The sequence below is a fragment of the Pelmatolapia mariae genome, linkage group LG7, assembly GCF_036321145.2.
Source record: "Pelmatolapia mariae isolate MD_Pm_ZW linkage group LG7, Pm_UMD_F_2, whole genome shotgun sequence".
NCBI classification, from domain to species: domain Eukaryota; kingdom Metazoa; phylum Chordata; class Actinopteri; order Cichliformes; family Cichlidae; genus Pelmatolapia; species Pelmatolapia mariae.
Genome location: NC_086233.1, coordinates 31,736,970 through 31,764,206, shown reverse-complemented (window position 1 = coordinate 31,764,206; position 27,237 = coordinate 31,736,970). Strand labels below are relative to the sequence as shown.

Here is a 27,237-nt window from a genome sequence, read left to right as displayed (position 1 = left end):
TGTTCAGTGTCGGTTTTTATCCAACCTCCCTGTAAAGTCAGCCAGGCTGCACTCTGCTGTCAAGCCAGGGAAAATGACTGCTGAATGCTTGGCTGCTTTAAACACAAAGACATTGCAAGTTTTCTTAGCACTTTTACACATCTATAAAAATGCTGCCAGGGCCATAGACAAATCCCTCTTGTCATATTCCTCAGAGTTTCTCTCTTATATGGTGAACCTTATCTGACCTGATGACTCTTCAGCAAGCATCTCTATAAAATAGTAACTTCTAAGAATGAAGTAACACTGCAAACATGCTCAATATGGTACTTCAGCCAAAAAGAAAACATAACACTTGTCTGGGAGATAAACACATTTGCAGTTGGCCACCATTAAAAAGACCCTCATCTAGTAGAAGCAGTAGCCTGGCAAAAATTGGCACCTAACTGACTTTGTCTAACATGAGTTTAAGGTCTTTTTAGGTCTATAAATACTTGAAGAATTACATTTTGTAATGTTGCCATTTTATACTACTACAGTAGATTTTAAAATCAGACAATCAAATTTTTATGGTGGCCCTGAGAGGCCAAACGGACTGCAACTTAAGAAAACACCAGCAATTAGAAAAACACTGCAAAAGCACACAAAACAACAGAAATAGGAAAAACGACAACAGAAATAGGAAAAAAAAAAAAAAAAAACTGATTTCCAAAAGCACAAGGGAAGTGTTTCTGGGGAGACAATAACCCGACGGACCAGTTGCAGGAACCAAAATATACTAAGAATTGCGCTGGGAAACACTTAAAAGAAGTGGAGGATCTATCGGTTTTGTGAGGAAAGATGAGAGGTAAGTGTGTTAGCCTAACTATTAGCCTAAAATCCATCATCAGTATTATATGAATCATGATAAAACACACCTACCATGTTTTGGGTTCCTGCAACTGGTCTGTCGGGTTATTGTCTCCCCAGAAACACTTTCCTTGTGCTTTTGGAAATCTGTTTTTTCCTATTTCTGTTTTCTTTTTTCCATTGTTGTTTTTCCTATTTCTGTTGTGTTTTGTGTGCTTTTGCAGCATTTTTCTTATTGCTGGTGTTTTCTTAAGTTGCAGTCCGTTTGGCCTCTCAGGGCCACTGTAAATTTTAGTTTTAAGTGCAAACGTGCTGTTTAAGTCAATGGAATTCAGCAAAAATAAAAAAGCCACTACCCACTGAAATGTCCTGATCAGTTTTGCAGCATTTTGCTCAATCTGAAATCTGAGTGTATACACTTCAGAATTCAGGTTTCCTGCTACCATCACCAGTCGCATCATCAATAAACACTAGCAACCATACTCTATGCCAGGGGTGTCCAACTCCAGGTCTCAAGGGCCGTCCTGCAGGTTTTAGATATCACTCTGAATCAACACACCTGAATCAAATGATCTGTTCATTACCAGGCCTCTGGAGAACTTCAAGACATGTTGAGGAGGTAATTTAGCCATTTAAATCAGCTGTTTTGGATCAAGGACACATCTAAAACCTGTAGGACACCGACCCTTGAGGCCTGGAGTTGGGCACCCCTGCTCTATGCCATGGCTTTGCCTAAGCCATGTTTGGAGCTTTTCCTCTTCTTTTCCATGCTTCTCTTCCCATCATTCTTGTACAAATTAACCTTTGTTTTATTTGTCTAATCTTGTAAGCCCTGTACCTACATTCATGAAAGAGTAGACTGACTAAGTGCTTGAGACTGCTAAATGTTGTGAAGTCTCTCTTAACCTGAGAAAGAATTGGAGATTTTCCCACTCGAGTCGACATCTATGGTTCTCTAAGCCTTTTGATATTGCAGAGCTCGTCAGTGCACTCCTATTTAAGAGTGTGCCAGCTGAATTAGGTAAAGTATTTATTTTTACTGGTATACTGAAAAAAAGATAAAAACCAAATGCAAGTTCAACCACTTGGAATAAATTCCTAAATTTTCATCTGCTTAATTTTCCATGGAACAACAAGAACTGGCCTCACCTGGCCATGCAGCTGCTTGACACTGAATTGTCCCTTTAGATTTCAGTATATGTATATGCAAAGTTTTCCTTACTAAATAGATGTTCTACTCTTAAAATAAAGCTAAAAAGAGTGTTACATAATGAGTCAATGTCCGAGTATTTATGACCCTCGTGTATCAGTCTTCTAACATTCCAATAGACACATCTATTACTATTGCAAGATAAATGTTTAGTGCGGGATTGTAAGTACAGTAAGTTGAAGCCATGTTTATTCATTTTAAATAGAAAACCTGATGGGGTCATTGCTCTTGTGAACTACGTGCTCTGTTAGTCAGCGTCACCCCGAATATGGCCACCTCTCAGAGCCAGCCAAAGCAGCCCGCCTACAGGATGCTCACTGTGAAGAGCCCTCACACACAACAATACATCACAGCCTGTGTAGCTATTAAAGGCCCAACAGCAAACAACTTCAAACTCATACTTTCTCACCTTCAACAAGGATGTTTAGATAAAGCTAAGGAATCTCTTTACAGATTGCCTGTGCTGTTCAATCATGATGCCTAATGTGAGGGACGAAAACAGGTCACCAGATATAATAACCTGCTGTTGCCATAGAGATTATTTAACATCTTGTAGTCATCCATTTAATCCCACAACTGTGAACCATCTCATTTGATTTTTTTATGCATTTATTTATTTTTTAATATATGACAAAGACTAGCTGCTACTACTACTGACTTTTGTTATTTAATACCTCCTCTTTCTTATACAGGTCCACTTCTATAGGCTGGTCATCATCAGGTTCCCTTTTGGGTCGCACAAAAGCAGGCGGTGTGAGCTGATGAGTCTTGTCAAGGTCTTCCGGCTCTACTCCCTTCCCATCCCGTAACCTCGACCAAGCCTCCTGGTTGACTTTACACTCGTCTCTCGTTGGCGCTGAGGCCTGCTGGGAAGTTGATGGACTTGCGCTATTGTCATTCTCCTCTTGCACTGCGTCCTCTGTATTTTTCTCATCAGGATTGGTCTTGGCATGCCCTTCACCTTCCTCCACTTGCCCTTCTGCCTGTTTCACTGTGGCAGCACGATCTTTAAGGCCCGCCTGGAAGGCAGAGACGACGGCGGTGCATTTCTGCACCTTCTCCACCTGTTGCTTCTTTGACATGAGCACTCCCATTGCTGTAGAAAGATGAAAGTAGAAGGAATAAAATGAGGAACTGTTACAAAAGAATTCTTTTTTTTCCCCAAAACTGACTTGTAAGTGACAAGTGATTGATAGCGCCAGCTACAAGCCCACAGATGGCATCAAATTTCACTTCATATTTTGTTAAAAATCAACCCATGGAAATATTTGCTCTCTGCACATCAGATCTTGCCATTACTGAATGTCTTTAGTTTTTCCTGTTAGCTCCAAATCTAATTCTATCAGCAGCAATTTCCCTGAACTCCTCTCCTTATTACTAATAAACCCTGACCATCTGCTCCGGTTCCCACATTTCTATATCATTCGGTAAGAAAAAGTTTAGTCCTTGTGCAGTGTTATTTACATGATTCAGATAAATAGAAAGCAGATCCCACAATTCACTGGAAAATAAAAATAAAAGCCTTAACCGCATATTTCATAAAGTTTAAGGATCCAAATCAGTCCTTCTGCACCTTGAAATGATGGTACATGTTTGACAATGCATGATGAAATGTATCTACACTGCTTTTACTCACAAGCCATTTAGTTCATATCAGTGAAGAGATCTATACATTACAGTTCCTCATATCAAAGATATGTTCATTAAAAAAAAGTCAAAAATGATACAAGTTAACACTTTTGAAATGAACACATCTTTGATATTAAGGAACTGTAATGTACAGATTTAAAAATAATGTTTTTTCTAAAAGGTAAATTCTGAGAGCTATTAGCTAAAAACTTGGCACCTCAGCATGATATGGCGTTGATCCTAAATTTGAGAAAATTAGACGAGTGGAGACAAAACAGAGCATCATTTGGGCACAGGCAGGTTGGTATCATAGGAAAGGTGGCTGTCAAAAGGCAGAGGTATGCCAAATTACACAAGAAGTGGATAATGAGTGGTAATGGGCATTACGGATTGAGGAATCTAAAAGTTTGTCAGTTCAAATCATCATCAACATGTACAGAAGAGGTCGAAAGAAAAAAAAAAACATATCTACAAGCATCTGTAAAACATGTTGGGCCAACCAACATTCAACGCTTTGAATGCCTTTTAAGAAGTTTGAAAAACTATTCCTGAACATTAAGGTTGCCTAAGCGAGTTCAGGCTGTGTTGAAGAATAAAGCTGCTCCAACCATATTTTGACTTTCAAGCTTATTAGAATGCGTATAATTTTACCTCATATACCATGTATGTTTGCACATAAATCACTAAATTGCTTCACTCATTTGTAATTTTCTTATATATAAGGAAATAACCAAAACCTGCTGCCTTCAGCCAGCTGTAGATATCGCACAGCACTCCTCTTCACCAAATAAAATTACTCAAAATAAGATCAACTTTATTGATCCTAAAGCGGGGGGAAAAAAAAATTACTTCACCCCTTGGGCAGGTTTTAAATGAGATTTTGCCCATTCAGACTATAGTTTTTTCCTGAAACCCAATATATATATATATAAAACAAAGGTCTCCCAGTTCATGACACAGAGGCTATGATCAACCCTAAATAAAGTGCGACAGCTATGACTTTTCTGAAAACTGGAAGAGAGCAGTTTTTTTTCCTGCAGTAGAATGAGAAAGATAGCTTTTTTTTTTTAAAAGACTTCACTTGACTCGTGTTTGTGAGGGTTTGCATTTCTGTCCTTGCCCATGTATAGTTTGCTTTTGTCTGTTCTGTTATTCATGTTCATTAATTTGGAGTCTGTTGATTTTTCTTTGTCTTTTCCCTTGCTTTGGTGCCTCTCCCGCAATCTTGGTTAATCCACCACCTGTTACCAACCTGTTCTTCAGCCTGTCTTCAGACTTTGTCATTTTTTCCCAGTGAGCATCCCTGCTAGTTCTCTGCAGTAGCTTTTGTTTGGCTTCAAAGCCCAATTTCCATTCGGACTGACCTCAACATCCTGAAGTTTGATCAAGTCTGAACCATGTTACAACTCCACCATTTCCAGGAAACTTAATACTGAATACTTTCAATCCCTAAACACATTTAGTGAAATCATGAACCGTAAGATGTGGTAGAGTGTTCAGCAAAATCAGACCGAGATCTCATTTACACTTAAGAGAAGCAACCTTGAATTGCATTATTGTGGCGGGTGGTGGGGGGAGCATTGTGGATTCAAGTTGATTACAAGGTGCTTCTGGGACATGTGTTTTTTGCTCTGAAATACAATCCCATCCAACCATGCTCCGCATACACTAAGTGCTTGTGTGAAATTTAATCACATTTATCGAAAGTGAAATAGGAGTCATTCCCCCTCTCTCCCTTCCTAGGCTACAACTAATAGCCTGTCAGGCCTTATGTCGTCAGACTGCTATGGGACCCATGCTTCATAGACTCCAGAAACTACACTCATTTTGCTTGTGCCCATTTCAGCATAGCTTCACTCTTTATGGTTCCATGCATTTAGCAAAATAGAAAACCAATTTAGAATACATTTAAATTAAGTTTTCGAATGTTTATCCCTGTCTGGATTCCTTTCACAAAGAAAAACAAACAAACAGAAGCACACCATTTTGTTTTGGATGGCATGCACTAAATAGTGGTGAAAGGTCAATTCATCTGAGGCATAGCATCCCTGCAGAGATTAATTAACTGCAGCCCATCAGAACAATAGTGTTTATTTAGCATATACTATATAAGCTTACTGGGAAAATGCCAAAAATCATGCATAACTTAAAATATTTCCCACTGGGATAATGCCAAAAATCATGTGTAATTTTGAATCTCAGCATGCTTATGAAAATCTAAAATAAATGGAGTTGGTGCTCAGGAGTACTAAAAGTAAAAAAATTTGCAGGCAATCAGGAAATTGTTCTCTGCTGCTTGGAAAACCTCATTTTATTAGACATGTGAGTTTTATGTCTACTGACTCCCAAGTTCAGTGGGAGATTTTGGGACACATTGATTGTCTTCCTCAAGGACAAGCACTTCATTTAGAAGAGCCGTCTTTCTAGGTACAGTGCCCTCCTCAAGCCCAATAAATGACCGAAGCATGCTGAGAATACACAATCATTAAAATACTCTGCTGGCATGCAGAATACTGAATAGCCAGCACCATAACTGCAGGGATAACAATAAGCTCAGTGGGCTGTCTTTTACTACAGATGGGGTTAGACTAAAAAAGTTCTGCATTCAGTTTCTTTTTTAAATGGTTGTAGTTGAGATTTTTTTCCCCACATTTGCCAACATTTTTCTTAACTGCTTATCTCTCCAATATGACACTTGTGCTAGACTCCATCCTAGCTGTCCAGGATTAGGGAAACAATTACATCAAAATGAAATAACTTACAATAAATACAGTTGTCAATGTACTGAAAAATATCACTGAAGAAACAAGACTAAAGGTGGTGGTTGTTGCTGACAGAACATCTGATGTGGTGGCACATTTAAACAATTGATGATGAATTGGAAGACTCAATGAAGGGATGATTAGGTAGGTGGATGGATGGATGATTTGGGGTTTTTTTTTCTATGCATAAAAATAATGACAATTACAAATAAAGATCAAACCAAATTACAATACTACATGACTAATGCATCCACCATTTTGGAGTTTGCCTTTCCATTATGGAAGGCAACAATACAAGGACTTAGTATAATATAATAAATAAACATTCAACTGATGAACTATCCATTTACATTGCATGGCAATCAGGTAATTAAAGGTTTAAGCAGAGTCTACTTAACTTACGAGGTCCTATGTTCGCATTCTGGTAGACATGCAGTAAAAGGCCTAGCAGGCCCAAAGGGTGGAGTTATATAGACTTCTGGGTGTGTCCAACTGATTGATTGGTACAGGATGTATGCTGGGTGTGGTAAAGGATTTAAAACTTACTATTTTAAGAATCACATCAAACACCAGTTTGATCTTACATTTATATCTGTTATTTGAACGAAATACATATGAGCATATATTAGTCTGTTTTCTATCCAAGTATTTTAGACAGTTTAAAAAAGTCTGCAACAGGAAGATACTAAACCATTGTTCCCATGTGCTAGCACTGTGCAAATGTTGAATATTCATTCTCCATTTGGCTATGACTGAGAGGATACAACAGCATGATGCACTTGAACAGTGCAGTATCAGTCAAACTTCAAAAGTCAGAAAATAATTAAGATAGTGGGAAGAAAATATGCCCTGTTTGATTTATAATGCATGTCATGATTTATTCATTATGTCTGTTTCAGTTTTGCTTTTTTTGAATACACCTACTTTTCCACCTTAGAAAACCCTTATAGTATTTCTATCATAGTTGTGGGTTTTTTGTTTGTTTTTTGTCTGTTTGTTTGTTTTTAAGAGAGATTGATGGAAATGCATCTCTTATTGGCAGACACACAGTTTGTGTATTGTCTGTGTTTGTTTTGAGGTAAAGATACCATTTTGAAATGCACACACGTAACAGATAAAGTGTTATACTCAACCTTTTCTTCTCGTCTCCTGATCTTAAAATGACAAAAACAGAGAGAGCAGACTTAATCTGAAGGAAATCTACCAAGGGGTAGTTAGATTTGAATTAAGGAGACTTACCTCACAGTCTTTAAATTGTTACAGTTTACCTCAAAATTGAAAAAAGAAATATCAGACAAATATTCAAACAAGAACGCTATAATACAATAGCTTAGATATGTTTTGAACAGCCTGACTGCATCAAAGTCTTTTGAAGAAGACACTTGCTCATAAAGAACACATATAATAGAGGAGAAGTGGTGATCATAACAGAGGAAGGCACCATGACTATTATGGGGACTTAATTATCCACTGAAGTGACCTTTCCACTCAGGCTCAGAGCGGTTCTGGCATCAGCATAAGGCAGTGACAGCTTTTAGATGCTAGAGATGCCTGCAAAGACCATGCTTACGCTGCTGGAGAAAAAAAAAGTTTAATAGCTTTTGCATGCTTGAGGACAAGGCTTAAAATAACCATACCATGACTGATACATTGGTTAAATGCTGCTACCACAGCTGGATCCTCAGCTGGATCCTCAACTACTGTGCAGTGCAGATAACAGGCCATGCCACTTTTAATGGCATAATCAACAGAAAACAAATTGATGTGTAATGGCCAGCAAAGTGAATAGGCTTCATAAACAGAAGTGGCCGGGGGGGGGGGGGGGGGGGGGGGGGGGGGTATGTAATAATAACAATAAGCTAAATGCTATTATTAGACCCAAGGTTTTTGTGCACTCCATCGAATCAATGCCATCTATAAAAAGCGTGCATAATTTCAATATGCTACAACGGCCAAAGTGAAGGTCTACCTATACTTTGAAACAAAAGAGAAAGAAACACAGGGATCACAACATTACCAGCTTCATCAATAAACTCCACAACCCAGTCCAGGGTTTAGGAAAGTAATGATAGCTTTCTACACTTGTATGCAAATTATATATTGCCGAAGGAAAGAAGAGGTCAGGTTCTTTGTTTTCAGCATTTGTATTCTCCAAACAATGCTGGAGCTGACGCCACTCCTGATGAGCAAACGCACGTGCAGACAGAAGACCTTGTCATTTTCAGGTTAGCTTATGAATTTTAAAAATACTTTCTTTTTTTTTCTCCATGTGCAAGTTGATTCTGACACAAATGGGTCAGCGCTTGGCTTTGATACCATAGTGCATTAGATAGAGCTGACTAACCTGTCACTCGCTCACCTTGCAAGTCTAAAAAAAACCCAAAGCGTTGGACCACAAGCCTGTCAAACCGATCAGCCCTCTTCCTGCCCGGCTGTCGGTTACATTTGTGAAGTTCAACACCTGCATCTGCGTCATACTCACGAGAGAGATGATCTCTTTTTTTGGTGTGTGTGTGTGTGTGTGTGTGGGGGGGGGGTGTTGGTTTTCATCTTTGACACCTTGCCTATAAATATCTACATCAAATCATCTTTGAACGGATCCATGCGAGTCAGACTGTTTTTTTTTTTTTTAGGCTACAAGGAATGTTATAATTTTGTAGTGACACTGCTGAAAATAGACAAAATGAAGGTAAATTAACCACAAATTGACTTGACCACACATTTGCTTTGCTGTCATTTGTCGTTACCCAACAACAGAAAACTGCTTAGAAAATGTTGATGAGCTCCACCAACTTGTTTACAACCTTTTTGCTCACTCAACTGCTTATATTACTTTACCTATTGACTTTTTTTAATCCCCCTTCAGGTGCCAACTGTATTAAAAAGTGATTCCACTAAGGCTCAGCGGTCACCCACATTCACCCTCTGTATTACATCTGATGGCCAATACAAGCAGAAGCGAGCAGGATAAAACTCCCTCAGGCTTGACGATCACTAGACTCCTGCAGGAGCCACTGCCTCGGCTGCTCTGCTCTCCTTCCTGGACCCTTCTGAATGATTTAAATGCCCCTGGATAAAAAAAGATCTGGACCAAGGGATGTAAAAAAGGGCCATTCCTTAGAGCAGAACTTGACATATATGTCTGAGGAAATCTTGTACTGTGTGAGAATATTCTGAAGATAGTGAAGTACATCAGCAGTTTGGTCTTTTTTAGGTCTTATGTGATATATCCTGCCTTTATCCATACAAAAGCCAGGTTAGGGGAGTTTACAAAACTGTTAATTTTCTTTCCCTGTTTTGTTTATTTTATGTATATTTGAGTCCTAGAAAAATCAACTGTGCATTTCTGCTCCCGATTCATGTTGGCAAATGACTATGACTAGTCCTGAAATGATGATTCTCTCAGGAGCATCTTGATTTAATTAAAAATTGATCATTTCAGAGGGAGGTGGCGCCAAAGTGCTCTTGAAATCCTTGTGATTTTATTCTACTCCTCTGAGTGGTTTTTTTTTTGTAAGTGTCCACACTTCATTCATTTATTTAACACTCCCACGCCACGTCAGGCAAAACATCCTAACTTCTTCTAGAGTATCCACTGACAGCAGTAACACCACACCATTTACCCGTGATGGTACTGTGTTTATAGAATTTGTGAAATGTTTATTTAAAGCAGAATCAATTTTCTCTCGTAGGCACAGGCCAACATTAAAGTCTGTAATGGAATTAAGTCTTCTGCTATACAAGTGACACCATGTGTAGGTTATTGAGCTCACTGAGCAGCCATTTATTAGACTGAGGAAAAATAGTCTACAGACAAAGATGAAAAATAGTTGTGTTAAAGCACAACTGGTCTTTTTTTTATTCATTATTCATTAAGTTAATACTGGTCAAGTAAGTTGGACCGTTATATTCATATCTTCCAAGGAGGTTTGATTAATTTTATTTTCTAAGAATCCCAAGAAGATGCTGAAAGCTCAGGTCAGGTCAGTGTACTATGTGGCAGTATGGGATGTTCAGCAATTTAGTTGAAGCAACTTCATCTTTAAAGAGTAATCTTTTAAGGGCACTGATTCGCATTGGCAGGACATCTAATCGCTTAAGAAGGCTACAAATATAGGATGATTTTTATAGATGGGGGGTGGGCGGTACTTGCCTGGATATAATCCACTCATAATAATGGGTGCACTCACCAAATTATATTTGCTCAGTTTAGTATATAAAAGCATTTTTTAAGACAATATCACATCCGATAATTTATATCAAAGCTTTCAGCTGTTTTGGATGGATCCTTTGGAAGCAGAGAGAAATTACGGCTCCAATGTGAACATATCTTGTTAGCTTGTTAGCAACCAAAGAGTTGGGGGTTTTTTTTCTTGACTGTTTCATTTGAGGCATGGTGCAAACTTAGAACATTTAGTGTATCCAGTTCTTTTAAAGAAAATAGCAAAACTGAAGAGAAAGAAAAATGTTGATGTTCTTTCTCCATTATGCATTTAACCGTCTTCTAAAAGCTCAAAATCATACAAATAGACACAATTTCAAGCCACATTTGTATGTCTCCTTATTAGGTGTGTGTGCATTCTCCATCATAAAAGCATTACAAGGATGCTACACTGTATGTGCCATTTCTCTTGTGCTAGGATTCCCTTCCCAAAGCTGTTGGATGTCACTGGTATGTGCTGATTAGAATCCCAACCAGCCCTCCTTTTCATTCCTTGTTTCAGTTGAGGGGGGGCTTAGAGTTTTTCAATGGAGGCACCACAAAGCATGCCTTTTCGTGGGAATGAATCCGCTTTTAGCTGAAGATCTCACCCACAGACCAGGGAAGCAAAGACCTGGAACTAATTACACTAACGAGTTCACCCAGATCCCTGTAAGAGCTAGTGAGTGAAATCATTAACACTCATCTAAAATACGCAGATGTACGTGCACCAGGACATAGAAAGGAACCTAAATCAAATCAAAGACCTTAAGGTTGTTTTTGTTGCTTTTTCTTGGCCTATCCTGATCCAGTTCTTCATTCCAGAAATCCACCCCTCTGTGTTTAAAAAAAAAACAAAAAAAAAAAAAAACAGTTCTCCCTCTGGCTTTTCATTGTCTGTTCTCCCTTCCATCTAAAACATTCTCAAGCTTATGGCTCTGCAAATGCATATAGGGGTTTGAAATTCAGTTTGTGAACGGCCAAAAAAAAAAAAAGGAAACAGAGAGGTGTCTGAATGGAGGTGGAATTTAAATCTCAATGCATCCTTACACGGGAGACATCATGTTGGCATTCAGGCTCTGCCAGCCAGAGAGCCTGAGCCAGCCGATGCTCTCAAAGGCTCTGACAATAAGCACAGAACAGGCGGCAGTGAAGCAGGTCAGGCTGCAGAGATCTGCCACAGAACGAGGTGCAGCACTGCCTCTTGGGTTAACACCGAAACTGACTTGTTTGTTTTCGGACGTATGGATTGTAAACAAAGACTGATGGAGAACTTAATGGACAGCAATGCTCCCCTGAGTGGGAGAGTGCTGGGAAAAACAATTGAAGACGGCAAACTACAGTTAAAGAGTGTCTGCTACAGAGAGGGTCATGAGTTCCAGATGACTTAATTGTGCCATTAGTTGCAGAATCTCATTTGTGTCATAAAAAAACATATTTTACGTGCACCAGCTGTAGTCTAAGAACTTCCCTGCTTTCACCCTCGTTTCCTGCTGATTTTGGTGCACTGTTATGAAATGAGCAGACGGAGCTACCAGGCTTTGCAATGAGAACTCTCTAGTTTGATGCCAACCGCGGCGCGCATCCACACCCATATGAATGCTGACCTAAATATGCTTCCCATGCAAGCATCTGTGTTCAGGGTTCCCCGCAAATCCACCTTAAACGAGTTCAGTCACGGCTAAATCTGAATCAAGACTGGCATTTTTTTCCCCATGCAACATTTTACAAAGTGGTACAGAAAAGCAACGGCTCTTATATACGTTGACTCACCGTAAAGGGTAAAGGCTGTTGTTCACCGCGACTTTCTGGCGACTTTATCCTTCCTGACTCAAGCGTGGCCGTCCAGCATGGCAAGAATTGGCCCGAATGAAGTATGTGAGCCTTTACTCGTTCGTCGGTACCCCCGCAGGGAGACGAATGGCACAGCAGTTTATTATCCCTTGCCCTCACAGTCACACAGAGAAAATTTACAGCTTCTTCCCCCTTTTAGCAGGAATAGAGTCTTCCCCAAGACAGCCGCGGACAGCTCCGGTGCTGAAATCTTGTTTCCTTTTTTTTTTTTGTTGTCTTTTCTTTTTTTCACCCACCCTCCTTCCTGAGCTACTCCCTCGGCATCTGAGGAGACACACAGCCTGCTGGCAGTTCAGTTTAGGCAGGATGAGACGTCGGTGCAGACTCACAGACGGCCAGTGGAGTTAAATCAGAAATTTATGACCATCTCGAAGCCCCCCTCCCCTTCCCGGGTGCCCCGACGACTTAGTCCTGATCATTCAGGTTAATAACTTGTAGGCTACCCAGTCTTGAACCTGGATAGTGTTGATTGGCCAGAACCGTCAGGACACTGCAGTTCCCCCCTCCAAAAAATGACGTTGGGAAAGAGGCTTCCTCAGCAGCCAATTATTTCCAACAGAAATTTAAAACGTAATGGATGCTTATTTTAAGAATCAGAGTGCAGCTTGGAGGTGTCAGTCCCATTTGAGACACATTTAGCATGATGCGTGACATGAAGACAGCTGATGCAAGCAGGTTTGTAAAATGCATAATGTAGATTAAAACCACAGACTGTGAGATTTTACCACTTTTTAAAAAATCTGGTTAGCAATCCTCACTGTTATAATGATCATGTCCAGGAAATGGGTTTTTTTTTTTATGTTTTCCTCGCCATTCTTTTATTTGGAAATGGCAACAGAGCTTATAACCTCTTCTTCACTAGCAGGAAAGATCCATTAGAAGATATTTAGCATCAGTTTCTCAATTTCTTTGTTATATGAATAAGAAAAGTATCAGTAATTCTGGTTCAATATTGATGACAATGGCCACTATTTTATTCTTAAAAGCCCATAGTTTTAAATTTGCCAGAATGTCCACACATAATAAAGGCAATAATGTATTGTTAGTTTGACAATTACTAATCCATTCGGTGTAATAGCTGGATATCAGAATTTCTCTGAATTTATGTTAATAATATTGGGATACTGGTACTGAATTGCTTGGCATTTTCCAGTGTATATTTTTATATTGATTAAAACTTTAGGAGACTGTTTCAGATACACATTATGCCTGAATTAATTGCCATTATATAGAATAAATGTATGGACTGTAATGCTTTTCAAACTCAAATAATACAATACCAGTACTTCCCAAATCATTACGTGTTTACAAGGCAAGTACTTAATTTGGAAATCCATTACAATAAGAAAAAATCAATCAATGCAGAATACCACATAAATGTGCTTTTCCTTGCCCCACAGCAATCCATGGAATAGCCAAGCGCACACACCGATAAAACACATGCATATGTAGAGTGACAGCAAACAAACGTAAAAGCTGAGTCAGTATCATTACAGCGGTTTCAAAGGGAGGTTCTCCAATGCTTTTCCACAGCAGTATATATGGTTAATGTATGAACAACTATATATGCCATGCCTGACTGTGTTGTTCCACAGCCTGCTGGTTCAAATGGAAGGGTATGCAATATTAATGAATATGTGAGTGCACAGTGACTCACGTGTCTTAGCGTCTTTTCTCAGTGGGAGGGAGGAGAAGAAAATGGTAGCATTTTACCGAGGTAATCTGACCCCTCACCTACCTCTCAGAGAACCATTTCACTGTGGTTGCTTCAGCATAAAAAAATTTTTTTAAATAACTTTAAAAAAAATATTTTCAGTTTGCATTATCTTACATCCAGAAGGAGTGTTTTATGGATTTTTACACAAGCAGCCAATCCTGTTGTCTAAATTTTTGTTTGCATTTATGTAAAAATCGAACACCTTGTGCATTTCAAGCTTGACATTAAGAGCTCATTGTTAAAACTTTTAGTTAACTTATACTTTTCCATAAGTGCCCCTCTAAATGAAGACAAACTGCAGAGGCAATGCCAAGCCTGGGGCCTTTTAAAAAGAAGAATTAGGCTGGGAAAACAAATAGTAATGGCCTCTGTTCCTTTTTCAGAATAGATAATGGTCTCTGTGGAGCAGTCTGCCAGTATTAGCAGTCCATTCACAGTCCATTCTTATATTCTTATATACACAGTGCATTCTTAATAGCATTCCCATGGATTTAGAGTTGGACTTTTGGAGCACTGCAATCAGTGTCTTTTCAGCACTGAATTACTTTCTCCTCCGAATGAGAACAATTGGTCCGATGGCACCTGATTGGTCCGTTTAAGTGTGCAGTGATCCCTACTTCCTCTTCTTATATTTTCACTTGCTCTGTTTTTGATTTGAACAGAATTAAATGTACCAGTTACATTGTGCCACAAATCATCCCACTAATCAAATCTTTGATCCTGAATGTCCACAGAATGTGGACAAAAACACAGAAATCATCATTTGTTTCTGAAAATAATACTGCATGCTATGTTTTAGCAGTAAAAGTCAGAGGTTTGATAGGTTAACTGTTGTCATTGGTTTAGAAAATATTATAGACTTATTCTCAAGGCCTTCAGAGATGCTTTCCTTATTTTTAAGCATGCAAAAAAATAAAGACTATTAAGCAACAAAGCTGCAAGCCAAGTGAGTATTTCAGAGTATCAGTGTCACTTTCAAAATCAGTAGTTTTGTGCATTGGAGCTCACTGAAAATATTCAGTTCATATGTTCTGGCTTAAGGAGTACTGAAAGACTGCTAACACCATGGGATATTTTTGAGGCTGCGGCTCTGCAGCAAACTGGTGTTTCCTGTTTGGCCTTTTTCAGAAATATGGGAGGATACTAAGATGACAATAGCTAAAGGCGGTACTCACCTATCACCTCCTTTAAAGTTCACAAATCATATCAAATCTCTTCCAGTTGAGACTTCAGAAAGTCACACTTCCCAGCCAAAAAGTAATCAAATGCAAAACTCAAAATTTCTGTTGATTAAATAAGATACATATAATATCAAAGCTTTGCAACCTAGTGGATATTAGTGTGTATATATAAATATTCTGACACTTAAACTGCAGGTGATGCTGTCAGGTTTATGCAATAGCATTTTCCCCTCTGCTTTACCACTCGTTTAACACGTTTTTTGTCTCAACCACTGACCTAGTTATATCTGTCCTTACTTGCTTCTGGACGCTAGGGTCTCCATTCAACTCAGGTCTGGTAATCTTACGTTGTTGTCATATTTCATTCCAAACACCCTCGTTTCATTTCTGCTTCCTCATAAATTAATCATGAATTAATATGGGTACATAGCCTAGAGCATGTATTCTTCCACTGCAGGAACTGACTGCATCAGGTAGCCATGCAGCGTCTTTGTATTTCATGGAAAGCCCTTATTTCAGGATGGTACTTATCCCTTAAAAACTGCAGTGTATGATATTTAATGCAAAGCATGCTGTTCAGCCCTTACATGTCCTCTTTGACAATATGCATTGACATGAAAGAGGCTGAATATATTACTGAACACTGAAGGACAGGTCAGACAATGAAAGGGAATAAGGCTAAGTGGGCTGCTGCAATCCTTTCATTTAGTTCTTGACACAATGCCACTGATTACAGTGCATTTATATTAACATCCCAAGATTGTTAAGCATAGAAACAGATTCAATTAGAGTCTTACAAGGTAACACTGTAGGCCCATAGGCCCAGAGCTTTTCCACCAACCTAATTATATTGTCAGAATGTAATATTTGAACAATTAAATATTGCTCAAATATCCACAAAAATATTTTAAAATTATGTATGTTTATTTTTTGGTTTTTTGTGGGGGTTTTTTTCCTGACGACGACACAGTAGTGCAGTGGTTAGCACTGTTGTCTCACAGCAACAAGGTCCTGGGTTCTATTCCACCAGTTGGAGCCTTTCTGTTTGCATGCTCTCCTTGTGTCTGCATGGGTTTTGTCCAAGTACTCTGGCTTCCTCCCACAGCCTGAAGCTGGTGGGGTTTAGTTAATCGGTCATTCTAAATTGGCCATGGATGTGTCTCTCTGTGATAACCCTGCAAAAAAACTCTCACCCCTTGGCAGTTGGGGTAGGATCCAACTATCTTTGACCCGGAATTGTACAAGTGGAAGAAAATGGCTGTATTATTCTTTTATGGTATCTGTTATGCAGGTTAAACTTTAAAACTATTGTTGTGGCATAATTAAAATGTATAGCGCACTGAAACACAACAAAACTATTCAGTATTGTCACTAATGTTTAGCGTGAAGATGTTTTGTCTGTAGTGAGATTTAACATGGATGGTGTATTATTTCTTTCTTGTCATGATTTCCGAGGTTTAAAGATGTACTTGATTTAATATCCCTTATATGTTGATTGTTGTATCAGGGGTAGATGTTTATATAAGCTTTAGCTTCAACCTACACCTTTTTGGTTTGTTATTTAAATGAACCAAATAAAGATAAAATGAAACTGAATGATATGGAAATCAGAAGCCTGCTTTCTCTAATAATTTAAATGTCTTAATGCTGCCTTCAGTGGAACTTGCTCTCTACTGTATCTAGGCTACTGAAGGAAATTGGAAAGCTAGACAGGTTGAGCAAATGGTCAGTGAAATCATTAATCACTTTGCTTTACCGCTGTCTTCTCCTCTGTTGTTTTGACCATTATATACTTTCAGACCATGATGTTTATTCATGCCTGAGTCTTGATCTCCTTGTCCTTTTTTAATGCAACCACATCTCTGAATAAAAAGCAGAACACAGAGCACAAGAGATACGAAGGTCAGTCTTGCTCATTGCCTGAAAACACTTAAAAGCTCAGAATGTTAAATAGTGAATCTGCATTACTTTGGGAAATTTTTAAGAAAATCTCTGAGTCACATTGTCTAAACATTTATAGACAGATTATGACTGAAGGGGTTTGGGATCCTTTCGAGGGAAGGTTTTGGATGAGATTTAGCTTTCCTCGATGTATGCATGATCATGCATCATTTTGATGCCTGATCAGATTAACTGGGAGATAACTCAGCCTCACATCTGAACACAAAGTGGATTAGAAGAGAGATGGAAAAATGTTATAAAACGACCTTAAAAATATATTTATTTCTTTATAGAATCCATTGTTTTGTTTCCTTTTCGTGCATTATGACGTTTAGCCAGTTTTATTGGCTTTTTTAAGTTTATAAGTTATATATGATAACTTTCTTTTCCAGTCAGAAACCAGTGTTGTATACCTACCGCTGTCACGTTTAGCCGAAACCAGGTGTAGTTTGGTTAAACGTGTTAATGCCAGTACCAACACTGTTGCTAGGTAACTGATCAGTGTGACAGCTCATCAATCCATTTCAGACCATTTAATTTTTTCCAGTGTTTATTGTTGAGTTAAGATTTTACATAACACAATCATGTCTGATGTGATTTTGTCTCAATAGTTACTCTGAGCAGTAGTTCATGAGTCTGCTTTCAAAATGTCCCAGAAAATTTATTTTAAGAGGATAAAAACAACCACTTTGTGTCTTTTTTTATGTTTACCAAACACTTGTTCCCATTTAACTATTTATGAGTTTCTCACTTAGCAAAAATTTCACTGATCATTTGCCAGAAGAAACAATGGTATATTTTTAACATCTTTTAGGGTGGATATTTCAGACTAGACCAAGACGCTGTCTAAATGATTTGCGCTCAACTTTTCATAAACTGGCGTAACGATATTGTCCGAAGGGTTCAAAAGATACAGTGCTAATTCATGCTATGGATACAGAGGTCCAGTAAGCAGACACGATGATTGGATTTGCCTGCTACCGTACAGTTAAAAGATCAAGGACACAGTTTTTGGGTTTGGCTGTTTGACTGTTTTGGAGCAAATGTCAGCTTTGGTGTTATGTAGTACTTGAATAGATTTCTTTCAGGAATAGTCTGGAACAGTCTGACATTTAGTTAAAGAAAACAAAGCCAGCTCCAGATATTAGATCAGTAAGATGCATGTTTTTGTAGTAAAAAAATAGATTGCTTTAAGATAACAAAAACAAACATGTGCCTACCATTCACTGTACATGAGCACAGATGTTTTATTTCAGTTGTTTACGCATTCCCTAAGGCTTGCATGTATATTTATAGTTCAAAACTAAAATGCAGTATTATGCATGTTTTTGCTTTTCGAAGAAGAAAGGGGTAACAGCTACACATATATCCATTTCTGCTGGGCATTCCTGTGTTTGCACTGAGTATGTGATTAACATTCTCCAGCTGGGATCTTTGGATATTAAACGGGCCTCAAATGAGGTCAGCCCTAGCACAGAAGGAATTAATTGAAGCAGTGGTGACATTATTAGTTTAGTTTCCATGTCTTCCTACAAGTGGCGTCTAGTTCCAAAGGAGGTAATCAATGCTATTTTGTAACAATCAATCACTGTTAGTCATTTTGTTAAACCAGTTGTATGTAAAGTACAATCTTACCGCTATATATGATGCAAACTAGTAAATTATTTTTGTAATATCATTAAGTGGCTGAATCATATAGAAAAGTAAAAATCTAATGTTTGTCCAGCACTGTAAAATCTAATTAGTTCCCAGAACTCAAAAAAACTAAGGAAACTCGTTGCCTCAAAAAAATTGAGTAAAGCTTAGCTAAAAATGACTAAATTAGGACAACTTATTTATTTTGAGTACTCTGTACAAGCTCATTTGTTCCCAGAACTCAAAAAAATTGGATCAAGTTTACTTAAGATGACCAAGTTAGGGCAACTTACTCATTTTGAGTACACTGTACAGCCTTGTTAGTTCCCAGAACTCAAAAAAAATATGTAAACTTGTTGCCTCAAAAAAACTAAGTAAAGCTTACTTAAGATGACTGTTAGGACAACTTATACATTGCAAGTCTGCAGTATTAAGAATAACTTGATATTTCTGACTGTATAATACTAATTGTTTACCTACTGACAAACATTTCAAGTTCAACTAAATGAAAAAACAATTTGTGGTACCATGAATATGATTAAAAATAATTAACAACACTTTTTGTAATGATGTTAAAATCAGCCCAACTTTTATTTTTAAACACAACAAAGTATAACAGCCAACATACTGGACACTGTTCTGCTGAACAACAAACAATTATATTGCCATCATGTTATAATCTTACAATGAAACAAAGTTTGTTTTGTACTTACATTACTTATATAATCAAAATAAAATATATTTATTGTTCTGTCACAAGTGCAGTCTCTAATTTAAACAACACATTTGTTTTTCATTCCAACACAGGAGCTGGAATGTTGTATTATTTTAAGGATGGCTTGTTTCCAGTCCAGGCATTACTGCCTGAATGACTATCATGGATCGAGGTGATCCAAATGTAGGTGCAGAAGAAAGTCTTTAACTTCCCTTAAGTACAGTGGCAGTGGATGTGGGTTGGAGATGCAATGAGCTTGAACCTGCAGGCGACCATCTTCACTGACCACACCATCTGTGACGGCGGACTCATCTCTCCTGTTGTCCTGCAAGCAAACAATCATATTTTTGGAACATGAACTTAATTGCTTTCTTAAAACATTTTTTTCTGCATTTGGTATAGAACAGACTCCAATTTAGACAATCTCAGGCTCCCTCCCCACCGGAGAGGTGACATTCAATGTCCCAATTGTCAGTCTGGATAGCCCTGACCACCACCCAACATACAATAATGTCATGAAAGCATCATTTTAAAAAGGGCTATGCAAACATGGGCATTAACTTTCATTCTAATGATGTGCAAAATGATTTGGGCACAAAACAAATTTTGCTGTTAGAAAACTTGCAGACTTCACTATATACAGTGTAGACCCTCTAAACTAAGTTTGGGGGATGTGATCTTTCAAGAAATGCAGACCAAACTGTTGTTGTTTGTTTACTTACACAGCATGTCTTGTAGAATTAACTGGAGTCACAGCAACAGCATAGTGCAGTCATATCTCAAGTCTAATAACAGAAGACAGGAAAAGATCAGTAAAGAAACAACTTCCCCAAACCAAAGCACAAACAAAACAATAAGTAAAACAGGCTGATCTAAAGTATGATTAAAGTTCAGCCTGATTAATATAAATGTCACTGACAGTTGCTAATATATTGGAAAACCAAAATACTTACTGATGTCTTTCTGTCCAACAGTAGGAGTGCTGGTCCCGAGCCTCAAAGACAGTAAGAAGCAAGCAGAGGGAGAAAAAAACAGAACATTTTTCAGAAACTGATTTGATCCTTAATGGCTGTGCAATCATTGTAACATAGAGTTTGCTTGTGTTGTTAAATAAAGGCTAGATTTGACATTAATAGATGCCACAGATATTCAAAAGCTGCCACAAAGCATGAAAAAAATGGACGTCTCCGAAAACGTCTGAGCATTTTTGCAAATATGTGATGTCTTGATAAATCGAGCAGATATCTAAACTTTACACAGCTACATTCTCGCCTGAAAATATCTTAAAAGTTTATTTTGTGACCCAGAAAAAGTAATAAGTTTTTTAGCCGCGCTCCTCCGCCATTGCCGCGCTAACAAGTGCGCACAGGCTCCGACAACCGCGGCAGACAAATGCGATCCTCCATTTTCCCCAGATTACCCTTTCTGGATCACAAAATAACCTTTTAATATATTTTCAGGTGAGAATGTAGCTGTGTAATGCTCAAATATCTACTTAATTTATCAAAATATCACATATTTGCAAAAGTGCTTCCACGTTTTCGGAGAGCTCTGTTATCCACCAGCACGATAGCTGACCGGGAGGTCAAGGCTTGATAGAGTCCGCGAGCACAGCTAATTCCTGGCATATTATTTTCAACCCCCCTGCGGTCTTTTGCTACTCAGGTTAAACATGATATATATAGTTAGTTAGTTATGGCTATGGATTGAAAATACCCCCCACACCCCACACCCCACCCCTAACGGCTGCATCTCCCGAAGAATTTTGTCTGGGCTCTTATCTCACTTTTTTATTTCAAACAATCAACAGAAAATTTCACAGACATAGTTTTATGTAAGGTTTTTAAGGCTGTGGTGTTAATTTTTAAGTAACATGAGCCCAGCGGCAGCAGCAATGCTAGGCTAACACTAACTAGCTAGCAAGATTATAAACCTGGTGCTAAACTAAGAGAAGCCACAAAATCAGTTTGAATAAGAGTAAACATTTACTCACCAAGTCAGTGTATCAGGTAAAGATCCACAGTAATGACAACAATAACATCTTGAGCTGACGCTTCTCCAGGTTTGCTCAACATATTCCATAACAAATGCTGGCACCATGAACATGCGGACTGATCCGCGAGGGAGGAGGACGGTAGTGACGTGGCATTTTCAAAACACATCTTTCATCCTTCCGCACTGAGAAGCAAAACTTCCAGCTAACTTAGTTTTTCTAAGTTAAGACAACTCAAATAAATTGAGTTTATCAGCGTTTTTGCATAAAAAAGTACTGGTAACTTATTTAAATCGAGTTCTAATAACAAATTGATAAAAATTGAGTTCAGCCTATTTAATATTTTTAATTAAACACAATATTACATTTTACAGTGAGTGGGCTCAAACATAATGACTAAAATAATGGCAACAAACAAGGCAACAGTGTTTGGGATTGTTCAGTGGAGGAAACTGAGGTATGCAACTAAGAATCACTGTGCACTCCCACGGATTCCTTCCTTGCTACATGATCCACATTCGAGTGATCAAATTAAATGTCCAAACAATTGGATCAAGGCTTTCCTGAGCTTCCTGCTCATGCACTTGTTTCACTCAAAGCTGAAGATCCTCTATAATGTTTTTTATTGATATTTAAATGTGAATAATGAATGCATATCATTGCTGTAAATTGAGTGTTTGTTCCCTTCAGGATTTCTCTTTTCTGGAGTAGCTTTTCCTGCACTCACACACCCCTGCGTGATATGATAGAAGTGGTAATTGGATTTCCGTCCTCACACTGAAATCCGATAGTGTTGCCAAATGCTAATCTCTTATCTACCTGTCCATCATTGCAGAACAGTATGACAAAGCAGAGATGAAGAATGCAGACTAATCTGGTAGCTGCGCTACTTCTGGAGCACATCTGCTTTTTGTCACATTGTGGAGCTCTTGTACTTGTGCACAGCTTGCATTCTGACTGAGCACAGTTGGTATTATTTTATACAGATGCTACCTGCCAACTGTGCTCCTCTAACCTTCCCAGTAAATGAAGGATTTAACAAAACCACTGTGCTTTCTCCTCCCCGTCAAACTGCATCAGAAGATTTGCTCTGACAGACGGAGCATTGTTTACTTTGTGGTTTAGCAAATTAGCCATCATGTGTTACACAATCTCAGCTTTTTCTAAATTGAATTTAAAATGTGGATGCACATGGCCATTTCCTCAATTTTTGAGGTTGACTAATGACTTGGACATGCATTATTTTTCCTCAGACAATTCGACGTCTTCATCTGGCAATGTAGATTTATTACAGATTTGACATTGCCCCATTATTTAGCATCACTCCCTAGAGCTGACATAGTGGATTTGGCACAGAAGCATTATGGACCTCAAAGATCCATTAAGACTGAAATAAGGAAGAGCCAAACACAACATCTGACAGCTTGAGCTTTTGAATTTAATTAAATGTGTCACAGGTTTCTGCCTATTTATGGCCTGAATGGAGAAACAGGACAGTATGAAACTCCTGCAAACACAGCAAGAGAATTTACCTCATTTGTCTCAAACTGTGATGAGGGAGCTGCATATTTTTGTGCAAGTATTTTGAAGATTTAGCTTTAACAAGATTCTAGACTTGCAAAGTAGATGATTGGTGAGAAGATGAAGAAGATGTGGAATGACTGCTGGCTTTTCAAATCCAAGTAACAACACACTGATCTTCAAATGTCTAAATATTAAAAATATTGTTTAGCAAATACATAAATCTAATATTTGTGTTTTAAAACAATCAGAATCCAAATCCTACTAAGCCAAAACTAAGTTGCTCAGGCAGAAATAAACTGTAGACAGAATTTTGTCTGAGCATTTGCAATGAAATGAACTTCATTTTCCAACAACAGCAATTAGATTCAAGGGCAGAGCAAGTATTAGCTTCCTTTAAACAACTGAAGCAGACAGATGAAAAATGCATCAGAGGTCTAATAATCATTCATGTCTTGTTTTGCATTATGAGAACTGCTAAGTAGTACCATTTGATAGTGAAATGAGTTGTGCTTTATCTATTTTTGTTGCATTAAGGTTGCAGATCAAAGCTAAGACATAATTAGATAAAAGTTTCCCTCAGGATGCCAATCACGCTTACACAGTCTATAAGCAGGGATGAATAAATGAACAGAACTGAATTTTAGCTAGAATGCATTTAGCCACTTAAGGCCAGATTATGTACACCATGCATGGTTCATAATCTTTCAGTACTGACAAAGCAAAGCCCAGTGATTGTGTATTGATGGTTTCTTGACACCCATACATGATAGCCGGGCAATCTGATCCATCCTTCCGTCTTTTTGATTTCAGTCTTTCTCAAAGATTTTGAAACCATGGCTGCAGGGATTTGTTCCCATTCATCCTCAAACCCATTAGCCGAGTGGGTCAGACACTGATGTTGGTTGATAATGTCTGGTTCACAGTCTGTCCTAATTCATTCCACAGGGTGTGGATGTAAGGGTTCTTTCACATAATTTCCTTATGGACCATGGTGCATGGACATTGTTATGTTGAGACATGAAATGGAGTGTTCCCTAAAGGTTTGCTAGAAATTTAGGACTAAATTATTTGAAATATAGATGTATTGTGTTTCATTAAGATTTTTGTTGAAGGAATAGTTAAATTGTTAAAACCATAACTAACACAACTCAAGCAATCCCACTAAATATGAATCTGGAGTTAGCAAGTAGTTCAGCAGAAGCCTGACATAAAGCAGATAGAAATAGCTAGGCTACTTTTGCCCAAAGGTTTGAATTGGCTTTTTGTTTCTTCTGACCCATAATGTTTCAGCAGGCTTGGTTTGCAGGTAAATTCTACTTGGAACGGAGATGGCAGTTGCCAAAATAACTGCTCATCTCTTCTGAGGACCATTTCTTTTCATGAGCTTGTTTCATTTCTTGGATGTTCATAAACAATTGCTGGCATACAGAACAGGAGTTATTCTATTACAACAACAAAAAATATAAAAAAAACAACAAATGAAAACTGTAGTTTGCAGAAATTAAGCTAGATGACTTGCCCATGGTTTCCCAGAAAGCTCCTGCTAAAATGGAAGAATCTTAGAACCATTGTGAGGAATTTTATAAAGAAGCCCTGTTATTTGTATATTGTGGATATTTTACTCACCCTGAATAAAAACACAAATTGTTGTCTATTTTTGGCTGTTAGCAGAAATAATGACATGGGAGAGTGAAGAAGGGTAAAGAAAAATGCTGCCACCCTTTAGAAGTAAATGAGAAATACACACAGATTATATTTATTGTGACTGTATAATTTATTTTGTGTATTGTTACCAGGGGTTTCCACTTCTGCTGCCAAAGACTGCTGAGGAAGGAGCTGGTGGGGTTAATTAAACATACAGGAAGTGACAGAAACAGAATAACAACTAAAGCCACCAGAGACCACAGACTTCTAATTTCAGAGAACAGAACCCCTGGAAGTTTTTAGAGGTCTCTCTCTGGTATTTAGTTTTTGTAATATATCAAGGTTCATTTCTGTGCACTCCAAGGAAGGCAGTAATGAAAGGAAAAGCCATTAGCTGTGCGCATTAGAAGCACCTCCCTACCTCTCTCACGAGAAGACAGTCATCGTGATCAGAAGTAGATAATATCTGGAGTACAAATGACAGTCTACAATTCCATGGCATCGGCCCAAAAGAGCATTTTAGCACAATTTAATATTTTATATGGCTCCTTCCTGTAATGAAAACATTACATATGAGATACAGCTGATGGAAGAGAATCACAACACGAGAAAATGTGATCAGCAAGGTGTCACAAACACCCAGAAAACAACAACAGTCATCTACTAGAGTCATTAGATGTTTTTGGAGGAATTTTGTGGGTAACGTAAGCTTTTTTTCACATAAATAATTAAGTGGCAGTTTGTTAATTGAAGCCACAAAGGGCACAAAAAGAAACCACCCCATCAGTTAAAATAATCACCCATCCTTTCTCTTCCTAATTTGAATGCAATTTTATTTATTCGAGTTTTTAAAAAATGCCCCTTTGGGCACTGATGACACTTTACTGAATGAATATTGTGTCATAATTCAGTGCTCGGTAAGTAATTATAATAAAATTGTAATAGTGTTTCTGAATGGACGAAGAAGGAGGGCCCCGACAAACTCATTTAGGAAAATTGATGCAAAACAGACAGCTGCTGGCAAAACACAGCGTCGCAATGATCTAATTACTTTCTTCCGCACATCCTCCACAATTACGGTACAGCTGCCTGCCCAAATCACTGGGTATGTTAATAGGGAAAATATCTCATGCTACAATCCCACTAACAAAGAAGTCACTGAATAATTAGACAAAGCCAAGTGAAGTCCTCAGATGTTTATCTGAGTCTGTTGGGTATTTATTTTTGAGATATTATGAGCTGCTAATTGAGGTAAATTTCTTTGTTAAAATACAAAACATGCAAAAATAATGCATGCTAACATTTTTCCAACTTTACATATGTCAATGGCCAGTGTTTGATAAAGTGCCATGAGGATAAAGTAGAATTCAAACACCCGGTTGTGGTATTTAGTGACATATGGGAGGACTGAATGAAACACACAGCAATACATCTTATCTGTCTCAGGCGAGTACCTGCAAGAGCCACATTTGAGGGGAGAGGTAGGTATCAAGGCAGTATGAAGACACACACTAATGAAAATTCAATACAAAATAAATATTTATAAAAGAAAATGTATGTAGATAATTCAGTAACACATAGACTCTAAATAATTGGCAATACGTGACCCCCTGAGTTCTTACAATGGTTTGCCCTAGACGTTCTTGGGCAGATGATTGGGCTTTATTCCCTCTTTTGCTCTGCATTCCCAATCAAGGGGCAAGTACTACAATGTTAAGTTGCCCACATAGCAAAATTGGTATGGTCCGGATCACACAATGTGCTTACACATGGCCCACATACCGCAAAGAATGACGGCCCTTTGTTGGTCCAGATCTGGTTTGCCAGAGGTGGCCCACACACGGGCCAGCACAAGGCAGGTTGCAGACACATTGCTGGTCCTGTGCTGGCCCATGTGTGGATTACCTCTGGCAAACCTGATCTGGGCCACCAAAGGGCCGTCATTCTTTGCAGTATGTGGGCCATGTGTAAATTGTGTGCAGCCACGGGCCAGTTGCAGACACACTGCTGGCCCTGTGCTGGCCCAGAACAGTTTCAGCTCTGGCCCCAGATGTCAGACTAATGTGTACCCTAATCAAGCCATGTAATAACAACATGTGCCGGAACATAGTAGTGCAAAAGTAACATGACGAAACTCTGTTCAGACAGTGAATGGACTGATTCTTATATAGCACTTTTCTACTTTCCTGCATTAATCAAAGTGCTCTATACAACACAACACATTCAGCCACTTTCTCTAAACTGAGTGCTTCCTAACTACATTCATACACATTCACACTCTTGATATGCAGACTAGAGGAGCCAGGGATCGAACCACTAACCTTCCGTAACGCTGTACCGCCTGAGCTACAGCCACCCAGTGGGAAACATGAGTAAACCCTCACTAGGTTTTGGATTAAGTGT

At 38.4% G+C, this 27,237-nt stretch overlaps 1 protein-coding gene across 2 annotated transcripts in view; it reads right to left on the bottom strand.

The window, feature by feature from the left end:
• phf24 (PHD finger protein 24) overlaps positions 1–12,937 on the bottom strand; it is a 29,281-nt gene extending 16,344 nt beyond the window's left edge. The window contains exons 1-2 of one of the 2 annotated variants that reach the window (XM_063478831.1): positions 12,404–12,937; positions 2,713–3,134 (exon numbers count right to left, since the gene is read on the bottom strand). In XM_063478831.1, coding sequence (XP_063334901.1) covers positions 2,713–3,132 — 420 coding nt within the window. In that variant the 5' untranslated portion in view covers positions 3,133–3,134; positions 12,404–12,937. The remainder of the gene's footprint in view (positions 1–2,712; positions 3,135–12,403) is intronic. The other variant, XM_063478832.1, reaches the window with a different exon arrangement.
• Between the last annotated feature and the right edge of the window lie 14,300 nt (positions 12,938–27,237).